This window comes from Trachurus trachurus (genome assembly GCF_905171665.1).
Source record: "Trachurus trachurus genome assembly, chromosome: 16".
NCBI lineage: Eukaryota > Metazoa > Chordata > Actinopteri > Carangiformes > Carangidae > Trachurus > Trachurus trachurus.
The window spans coordinates 34120491-34131998 of record NC_139902.1 but is presented as its reverse complement, the minus strand read 5'-3'; the positions used below and the strand labels follow the sequence as shown (position 1 = coordinate 34131998).

The following is an 11508-nucleotide window of genomic DNA, read 5'->3' as shown; positions in this document are numbered from 1 at the left end:
AACTTAATAAAGTCACGTAATAACAGAGCCAGTCTCAATATTAGAAATTATCTGATAATAACAGGCTTCAGGCTTCAGCAGGAACATTTCTGTTGTCGGTCGTCGCTTCCAGTGACGACACTCATCGGCCAATCAGTGGAAGGCAGTCGGCTGACGTCATGTTTTAGTAACGCTTCGGCTCGCTTGGAACCAGGGCTGAGGTGATACCAAAAATGTACCCGGTTGCAGGTACTGCGTGCTAGTGGAAACACGCAATAGTGCGCCGAGCCGTGCCGTACCGAGCCGAACCGTGCTAGTGGAAATGCGCCAATAGATGCTGCATTCAGGCTTGTCAGGTACGTCAACACGGCGGCCATCTTGGTAAGGGCTTTCTGACCATAGACTATAAACATCTGACCAGCAGTCAGACCCTGTAGAACACATTTCAGTGTTGGTGTGCATGTGGGTGTGTGTCTGAGTATGGAAGTGTATGTTTAATATAAAAAATAAAATCATAAATATATATCTGACATTTATAATAAACCAAACGGCTTGAGAACCGGTTGAATATTCAGTGAGTTGTGGTGATGTTAATGGTTGATAGACCTCTAATGCAGGAAGTAGACACGGCTTCCCCCTGACCAAGATGGCCGCCACGTTGACGCATCGTTCCAATGGACAACATATATCTAGGCCTATGTTTTTTTTTTTTTTTTAGTATATTTTTTGGCTTTTTATCCTACATCGTGAGATAGACAGGAAAGGGGGAGGCAGAGAGAGGGGGAATGACATGCAGGCGCCACACACCGCCCCTGTATATATCTATGTTTTACACCACAGGTCACCATCAGATCAGATTAAACAGTTAAAACCTGAAAGACTCATTCTGGATGGAAACTGTCTCCGTGGAAACATGTTTTTTCTGGGAACCAATCAGGTACTGACACTGTTGTTTACATGTAGTGAGTCTCCTCCCGGCTGCAGTGAGTGAGTCAGTCGTCCCGGAGCAGAAATCAAACGTCTCCTCTGAGTCGAACTTCACTCAGTTTTACAACCAGGAAAAATGAGAAAGAATTTCCTCATAAATCTGAAGCAGCCATGAAGTCGTTTGTTCCACAGAGGGAGGGAGCGCGCGCACACACACACACACACACAGATACACACAGACACACAACCACACACACACACACACACACACACACACACACACACACACACAGCTGCAGTGAGTGAACTCAGAGCTGCTGAAAGCCGCTCAACAGTTTTAACCTCTGACCTCTGACCTGTTGAAGCAGAACATGGGGGTCAGTGATGATGTCAGTGATGATGTCATTGCTGTGATGTCAGAAGTGATGTCAGAGGTGATGTCAGTGCTGTGTTGACCTGAATCAACCCGAGGAAGCTGGTTTTAAAGCCCCAGTACGTAGGAATCCCCCCATCTAGCGGTGCGGTTGCATATCTGAACGTATTCTTGATGTTGCATTCACGTGAAATCGGGCAGACGTCAGACAGACAACAGATGCTGCATGTAACAGGATAAACAAGCGTCTATAGGTTTTTATTTTGAATGCAGTGGTTATTTTATAGTTTTGCAGCTTTATCTGTCTCATTTTAAACTTTAAAGTGAAAACAAACTGTTTTTTTTTTTTTTTTTTAATGAATCGGCTATAAAATCTTATCTGGATTAAGTAAATCCAAACAGATTTCTGTCATTTAAACAACTGAGACTTGAAGTTTAAAGGTATAGTACGTAGGAATTCCCCCCATCTAGCGGTGCGGTTGCATATCTGAACGTATTCTTGATGTTGCATTCACGTGAAATCGGGCAGACGTCAGACAGACAACAGACGCTGCATGTAACAGGATAAACAAGCGTCTATGTAAACAAGTGGTCCGTGACAACATGTTGTCATGGTGATGTGGTATTGTTTTAGTAAAATGACATCCGGTTGGTTTGCCGACGGCCGTCTGCCTGACTGCACCTGAATGCAACACCAGTGGTGCCTCCGTCCTTCCTCACACTACACAGTGGTGACAGTTTTAACAGGCCGTTTCCGTGGTTACCTACGGTCACGATGCAACATGGCCGCCTCGGTTCAGTGCGTCGCCCACTTATGTATTTGTAAAGACTTGTAACAACTCATTCTAAGGAACCAGAAAGCTTTCATTTGTAGCAGCTGTGATTCACCTTCAGTCAAATACGGATTTATGAAATATTTTATTTTGGTGATGTCACAGCTCTGAGGCTGTGACATCACAGTGAGCTACAGCTTCTGATTGGCCGTGGGTAGTGATGGGGATAACGGCGTTTTAAATAACTTTTACTACTTTTTCAGTAACAAGGAATCAAAAAACTGTTGTACGTTATTCACACTTTTTTCTTTCAGTTCATCAACTGGTCTGAAAAGGTATACCATCTCTGTCAACATGGGAATCAAACCCACGATCTTAAGGTCAAGACAGGGCTGATCAGACAGACACATGATCATCTTTCTATAAGCACTGATATGGAGGAGCTGTAACCACATTAGGTTAACTGTGTGTGTGTTTATAAACATGTTAACGAGCGCCAGGTGGATTGTTTAAGAAGTTAACGAGCTCTGTCCTGAGGCTCAGAGGTTACCACGGCAACTTGAGGTGGTTGTCATGACGATAGGGGCCCCCCAGGCTGAGACAGACAGAAACGTGGAGAAAAAGAGGGATTTTCTGCCTCTGCACTGGTCTCACATTTGGGCTTACTGTGACAAAACGGTAACTCCTATCAGAACAAAACACAGCTCAACGGTGCTGTAAGGACTTACTGAACGATTTGATATGATTTTGGTGTTTCTACAGTAAATATTTTGGAGACACTTCCGAGTTTAAAACAGGGGTCCGTTCTGCTTCTCTCAGAAAATCTTTGTATTGGAGTCAATGAGGAGCAGAGACAGACGTGGCTGCACTCAGAGGCTGATAATTCATCTGCATCTGGTGCATCTGCTGTTTCTCTCGCGCTTGCTCACTCGCCCACTCTTGATCCGCATATAAATGAATATTATATGAAAAAATAAAAAGGAAAACACACAGATGCGCAAATTGAAATGGCTACTGTAGTGTAGTCTAACAATTCAGTGACCTAGAGCTGTAGACCTGTAGATATCCCCAAAGAAATTTAAATCAAACACAACTGGACTCGGTTATTTTGTCTAGGAAGATGTTTCACCTCTCATCCAAGAGGCTTCGTCAGTTCAACTGATTCTCCCACTCTCATGTCACGGTCTTACCCACATTCTTACAGACTGGACCTTTAACTGGTGGGAAAAGGGGGCAGAATGTGTCTCCTTTAAAGGGATTGGTTTACTTTCTTTCTCTGACACAGACGGACGCAGCCTGGGTCGTCAGGGCAACGGGAGGCCGTAAACAGGAAGTGGTTTACAGTAAACCAGGACCAGGTGAGCTGCTGCTGCTCCAGACAGAGGAGCTTCTGTGGGACGTTTCCACGGCAGCAGCAGCAGCCGTTTCCACGGCAGCAGCAGCTCTTGGAAAAAGCAGCAGATCATCAGTGTTTTTTCCGACCGCTGTGCGAGGAGGAGAGCCGTCATTACCCAGAGTGCACTGCTGCTGCGGCCTCAGATCTCCGTCCAACACCAACATGTTTCTGTCGGCTCTAATCAGCATCAGGAGCAGCGCTGCCCTGAGCGCGGTCTGCAGGCTGCACCGCCGCTGCTGCTGCTGTCACCATGACGCCCACCACCACCACATACATCAGTCATGGAAACAACCAGCGCCGGTGGCCCCGGAGCATTGTGGGTGGTCGCCGTGACGACCTCCTCCCCCCTCCCCCCTCTACTTAAAGACACGACGTCCTCCGTTCTTCAGCCTGAACCACATGATGAGGAGTTTCACCAATAACTTGACTATCACTGTTATAATGTAAATAGTCGATATTAAACAACTCATCAACGACTAATTAATTTTTTTTTTTAAAGGGATAGTTCAACATTTAGTCAAATTCCCCCATTGCCATAATCCCTATAGTCATAGCAGTAGGTTCGTTACCTTTAATTGTCGGTGCAAGCTGTTTTTAGAACGGCGGAGCAGAGCCGTGAGCTGCTCAGAGCTACGCTACGGAGGCTCATTATGGGATTTCTTGGTTTCCCTCATCAAATACACACTGCAAAAACTCAAAATCTTACCAAGAATATTTGTCTTATAAGTGGATTTTTCTACTTATTTCAAGTGAAAATTTGTTTGAAACAAGTGAAAATGATCTAAAAACAAGTTCATTTTTAGGTGATGAGTCTTATTTTAAGTGGAAAGAGATTAGTTTAGACTAGAAATGAGACAAATATTCTTGGAAAGATTTTGAGTTTTTGCAGTGCACAATCCAACAACTCCACAACGCTCTGGTGGACAAGTTGTGACCTGCACATTCACCACGCTATGAGATAATAACACAACGTTACCACACAGAGTTGTTTTAGAGGGAAATACAGAGACTGTTGATGAAAAACTGTCCCTGAAGGCAACGTGCATCAGTGGTTTTGCATGAATTTCCCTCTAAAACAACTCTGTGTGGTAACGTTGTGTTATTATTATCTCATAGCGTTCTTATCTCGTACTCACAGTGTCTCTGAGCCACAATAATTACAGCCCAAATCCTGCATAGTTCTGCTTTAAAGAGCGTTCACAGCTGTCTGAGTGTGTGTGTGTGTGTGTGTGTGTGTGTGTGTGTGTGCGTGCATAGGAGTGGTTACAACTTGTAAAGCACTTAGTGATGTGTAAAATACAACAGTGAGTCTTTACAGGTTGTCAGAGCGGTGAAACTGTCTACCAGGAAACATCTGGATGTCTGGTCTCACTGCAGCTGATACAGGTGTGAAGTCAGAGCAGAGTGTGTGAGTGTGTGAGTGTGTGAGTGTGTGTGTGTGTGTGTGTAGAGAGAGGCTCTGGAGCCACCTGGTGGTCGTATGAAGAACTATTCCAGCTCTCTGCAGCTCGTTTGAACCGGTTCAGAGAAACGACTGAAAAGATGCAGCACTACACTAACAAAAACACATAGAACACTTTAGGTAAATATAATTTCATAGATATATTTATAATTATTCAAACTGAATTCAATTATTATTCTGACAAAAACATCTATATCTATCTATAGAATGAAATGTCTTCCTAGGCTGTCCTCTTGTCCTATTTTGAATTTGAATTGAATAATTGAATTGAAAAAAAAAAAAAAACGGACAAATTAGAATCTGGCAAATTGGTAATTATCATACTGAGCTCATTCCTCGGTGTTTAGTACAATGTTAAAGGGCAATTTCAGGTAAATTCAACCTGGGGCTCTAGTTTCTAATATTTCTGCTCTAACAGAATGAATGAATGTCTAGATTTTCTATTTAATGTTTCCTGTTCAGATGTGTGGCACGCTGACTCGCAGCCTTAGATTTAATAAAATTGTGCTCGTTCAGACCAAAATAATAGTGTGACGTTGAGCAGGAAAATAATCTGCAGTGGTCTGATGAAGAAACTAAATGTTTGGAGGAGATTTGGACAAAAACTGAAGCTAGAAAGCAGAACAAGAAAGAACCAGTTGGATGAATGTAATAACGTAAAGTAACTGTGATGGAGGAGGCTGAGTTCACTACAACACCAGATCATTAAGAAACTAAATAAACAGAGAGAAAGGAAAATATAACCACTGTTGTGTTTACTGCAGTCTGAGTAACGCAGAGTAACGTAACGTAACGTAACGTAACGTAACGCAGAGTAACGTAGAGTAACGTAGCGTAACGTAACGTAACGTCCTCCCACTTTGGTTCAACAGGAAGCACCGAGGGTCTGAGACTCCAGAACCAGAACCAGAACCGCACGTTTGACCCGACCAGGGTTCCGTAGATCTACTGGCACTGATTCTGCAACTAAATGTACAGAAAACTAAGGACATGTGCATTGATTTTAGACTCAAGCCCCAAAACACCAACCAAAAAACCATCATCACAGGCCAGACAGTAGACATCGTTGAAACTTACAAATATCTTGGGACTCTTCTATCTGGATAATAAGTTCAACTTTACTTGCCACTCAGATAACCTGCAAAAGAAATGCCAGCAACGACCGTCTTGTTTGAGGAAACTTTCCAAGTTTCAGATTGATAAGTCCCTGATGATTTTATTCTACAAATCACATGTTGAATCTGTGCTGACCTTTTCTCTCCTCTGCTGGTTCGGAAACCTCAACATCAAGTCAAAAACTGCACTAAGCAGAGTGATAAAACTCACTGATGCACTTTTCCGGTCATTTATGGGCTTTTTTTTAGTTGTGCCACTGTTGTTGTTTCAACACACTGTATTTTACCCCCCCGCCCCTTTTTTAATTGTGTGTCTTGTATCTGTGTTCTTTTTACTCACTGCAACAACAATCGCCCTACGGGGACACAAATAAAATAAAAACCTTGAACCTTGACAGCACTTCTCTCTGACGTCATCTTTACTCTGAGACCTCCACGCATCAGTAAACTCTGACGTCAGACCTCACGTTAAACTGAAACTTCAGCGCCGGTTTAACGGTGACATGAGCAGCTGGACCAGGACCTCTGACCCGTTTCTGTCTGAACCAACACCAGAACCACCAGAACCACCAGAACCACCAGAACCACCAGAACCAGCGGACTAACACCCATAGATGTACTGTATATACTGACTATATACTCAGTAGATACAGTAGGCCTACAGGCCAAAAGTTTGGACACACCTTCTCATTCAATGTGTTTCCTTTATTCTCACTGAAGGCACCAAAACTATGAATGAACACATGTGGAATTAACACAAAAGTGTGAAATTAAAGAACTGAAAACACTTTTTCTTTTCTTCTTTGTCTTCTCTTTCTTCTTTTCTTCTTCCTCTCCTTCTTCCTCCTCCTCCTCCTCCTCTATCTCTGCCCCCACCAGTTCTAGTTTCTTCAGAGTAGCCCCCCTTTGCTCTGATTACTGCTTTGCACACTCTTGGCTTCTCTTGATGAGCTTCAAGAGGTGAACCTGTTACCTGACCTGAACATGGTTTTCACTTCACAGGTGGTGTGAAGCCTTGTCAGGGTTCATTAGTGGAATTTCACTGAGAATCTACAATGTAAATAGTCATGAAAATAAAGGAAATGCATTGAGTGTGTCCAAACTTCTGACCTGTACTGTAAATACTGATTATTACTCAGTATAAACATCTATGACTAACACCGACCGTCGGTACCGGCGCCGCTCTCTGACCCGCAGAGCAGCCGGGAACCGCGCGTCTCCGCCGGGGAAGACTCTGACCAACAGTCGGTCTACCGGTCTGATCCGGTTCAGTCCGGTTCAGTCCAGTCTGGTTCAGTCCGGTTTGGTCCGGTTCGGTCCGGTTCAGTGTTAACGGAAACTCACCAGAACCACCAGACAGTCGGTGCTGACGGACGGTAGACCCCAGTCTCCTTCCCAGCAAAACAACTCGTCCGGCGCCGCCATCTTTCTACCGGAAGTGAACCCTTCACCCCGGAAGAGAAACTGCCAACGTCAGCGCAGCGTGCACCACCAAAATAAGAGCCTCTCTGTTTACAATGTGTATTTTCTTTCTTTCTTTCTTTCTTTCTTTCTTTCTTTCTTTCTTTCTTTCTTTCTTTTATTAAGACATACATACATACATACATACATACATACATACATACATACATACATACATACATACATACATACATACATACATACATACATACATACATACATACATACATACAGTATAGTAGCTGCATATGATATCTGATTTCTATTTTAAACTCATAAACTTTTGTTTTTTTGGATGACCATTTACATTTATGGATGTCATATTTCTTTCAACAAAAACAAGTTTTTTTTCATCATAAGTGAACATACATACATACAAACAATAAACATACAATAAACAAATAAACCCCAAAATATATACATATAGAAAGGGGTAGGCTATTAATATTATATTATATATAATAGGTATTATTAAATCATATAGTTGTTTGTAATCATTTATAATATTCCAAGGTTTTTATAGATTTTCTGTCTTTCATATTTTGTAGTAGCTGTATATAATATCTGATTTCTATTTTAAACTCATAAAAATTTGGTTTTTTGGATGACCATTTACATTTATGGATGTAATATTCTCCTTGTAAAATAAAAAGATTCAACAAAAACAAGTTTTTTTTCATCATAAGTGAGAAATATCTTTTTTTTTAAAGTTTAATCTTGATATCTGTCAAAAATTTAACATGTCTTCTAGTTCCATCCAGAACAAATAGGTATAACGACATTCAAAAAAATTTGTGAATGTGTAATAGCTTACCCATCTGGTGAACTATTACAATAGAGATTTGGTTTTGAAACAAACAAATGTGAATTGTGTGATAATATTGAAACTTCTGATCATTTATTTTTTCAATGTATGTTTTCTGAAGCACGACTGGCTGCACACAAAGATCCGACTTGAACCCTGTAAAGCCGCATTATGTAATAACGCTGCATTTTGTAATAATCTGCCACATTTTGTAATAAAAATCTTGAACGCAATATGTAATAAACTTTGCCGCATTTTGTAATAAGTTGTCACATTTTGCGTCACTTATTACAAATTGCGGGTGTTGCACTTTTTTATGAAGAAAATGTAATAATTTGGTGCATTATGTAATAAACCACTACAATGGATGTCTTAATTAGAAGGAAAAAACATTAGGACCATCAGAGCACCACTGCCAGCATGTATCATATATGAATTCATTTCTGAAGCCATTGGATGGTCAAAACTAAATCAAATATAACTTTATTCATTATAATAGGCTACATCCCCTGTGTACCGCTGTCATTCTCATTCAAGCTTTTTTCTCTCCTCCTTTTCTCACCTGCAGCACAAGGAGAGCAGGGCATCAAACATAACAACACCAAAGTATATGTGCGTCAACCAACGATGCCCCTTGCGCTCCACACTCACACATACCGGTACACATACAATTCCACAGGCAGGAACAAGAGGAACAATCAAATCAATTGGGAGTAGGGATGCACATGTTTAACTGTTTAACTGATTACAAGAACTTTGACTGGTTATTTATTAATTTTTCTAATTAGCTATATATCGTCAACATGGGGACGTGTCAACCCATGCAGACTTCCATGTGCCTTCAGTCATATTTCCCAGCAAAAAGTTATACAGGAGGACATACAGTAGATGTGCATCACCTGTAATAACAGTGCTGCGCAAAAAAGAAAAAAAATTCAATGGTTCACCTGTGGCTGTTCATCTCTCTTCAGCCTGGTGTTTGGCTACACTTATATATATATATATAAAAACAGTTAAACATTGGATGATCTAACCTCCATATGACTGCAATCAGCTGAGACAGAGCTCAGTGGATGTGGTAATCAGCTGTTGCAGAGCACGTGTATGTTTAACGGCAAAAAAAAAAAATCGCCCCCGCAAGCGTTGTAATCTCATCGGTTTATTCGGTTAATGGGCGTCGGTTATCGGTCAGAAAGAAAAATCTAAATGTGCATCCCTAATTGGGAGTCCGTGGTCCAGTCCATGTGGATATTCTCATATAGGCTATTGTGCCACACATTGGCGGGTGTTGGTGGTTTATTACATAATGCACCAAATTATTACATTTTCTTCAAAAAAAAGTGCAACACCCGCAATTTGTAATAAGTGACGCAAAATGTAACAACTTATTACAAAATGCGGCAAAATTACATATTGCGTTCAAGATTTTTATTACAAAATGTTGCAGATTATTACAAAATGCGGCGTTATTACATAATGACTTGAAGATTTATTACATTATTACATAATGCGGCTTTACAAACCCTTTTCCTAAAAATACATTATCTATGGAGTTGTTAGGGACAATAATGAATGGGACTTTCTGGTTAACAACGTACTCATCCTCGGAAAATTTTACATACACAAATGTAAATATATGAAAGTGAAACCTCGGTTCTATGTGTTTCATAATGAGCTTCTCTCTTTCACCAAAGCCCTTAACATAATGAAAAGTAAATATGCAATCACATTTTTCAGTTTATTTGAAAAATATGCTCTGCGACAAAAGCCCTAGCTAAATTTTTTATTTAATTTTATTATATTTTATTTATTTCATGGGTATTCTACTTTCTCATGTAAAGTCTCTATTCTGCATTCCTCAATTCCTCAAAAAATGATGTAAGCCATGTTGTTTGTACATGATTTTGTTAAATAAAGTTGAAAAAAAGTGCAATAGCTTTTCTGTTTTTCATACCATGTAGTGTTTGAGTGTAGGTGGCGGATTGCTATTTTAAATTCCTGAGTCCTTGGTCTTTTTGAAGACGGTTTACATTGTGAATGTACTATAGGCTATTTCCTGTACAAAATTAAAAGATTCAGTAAAATATATGTCCTTACCCGTAAGCCTTTTGTCTTCTTTTTTTTTTTTTTTTAATTTTTTTTATCAAGTTTAATCTTCAGGCCTATACCAGTTAAAGTTTCAAGCAAATGTCCAACCTCGACCCAGAACAGGTTACCATAACAGCATTCATAGAAAAGGTGACAAATATTTTCCACCTCCTGTTGTTCACATAAACATGGAGATGGCTCAATGTAAACTTCCTTTATTTTGTTTGTGACACAACATCTGCTGCTTGAGGCGAGTTCCACTTTGTCTTCATAAACTGAGTTTCTGCTTTGAAAGCCTATTGCAGTGTCACTGTGAAAACAAAAATGATCAGTTATCAATCAATCTAAAGTCAGGAGTTCATATTTAACTAATAAACAACAGAAAGTTTACAGTTAGTTTATTTAATGAGATCAACATGTTGGATTTGATCAAATCTGCATGTTTTTTTTCTTCTAATCTGAATATTAAAGAGTAAAAATACAGTTTTCTCTCTGAACTAGAAAACAGAATAAAAGGAAACACCATTGTCTTACAGCTCAACTCTGCCTCCTACAGGACAGTGTTGGGTCGTACCTCTACTACAGTATGTGAAATATCAAACACTTAGAACAGCCATGTTTCTTTCTTTAAAGGTGTACAGAAAATAAATTTGAATTTGAGCCCACTCTGGATCATAAAATTAATGTAATAACTCATCAATCAGACGATGTAGGCCAAACTTTGTGCAAAATTCTATTTTTGAGTAAATCCGGGATGAAAGAGTGTATTTTTTTTTCCGCATTGGATAATGCAGGCGCACAGATTATACGTCAGCCTGTACACGATTCATCAGCCACTGATATTGGATCAGTAATCCGTCATTCAAACGTCTGAAACACACACACACACGGAGCTCGGTCTCGCCCCAAGCTCTGAATATCCCGCCCGCTCGATCAAATTAGTTTTCCTTACTCGGGTAAACTCGTGTTGCAGCTCGTGACAACTCGGCGCGACAAACAGGACAAACGGCCATTTCTGTACACCTTTAAGTGCAATAATTGCCAATTTCTTACATTATTCACACAGTGCAATATGTGTGAGTCCCTATTCCTGTTTATTTATTCATCATTTATATCCATTATGTATTAT

The 11508-nt window shown here is 40.3% G+C and overlaps 1 protein-coding gene across 1 annotated transcript in view; it reads right to left on the bottom strand.

The window, feature by feature from the left end:
• The window catches only part of thbs3a (thrombospondin 3a), a 65587-nt gene extending 58105 nt beyond the window's left edge, over positions 1-7482 (bottom strand). The window contains exon 1 of the mRNA XM_083989477.1: positions 7370-7482. Within this exon, the coding sequence (XP_083845603.1) occupies positions 7370-7450 (81 nt within the window). The 5' untranslated portion in view covers positions 7451-7482. The remainder of the gene's footprint in view (positions 1-7369) is intronic.
• Between the last annotated feature and the right edge of the window lie 4026 nt (positions 7483-11508).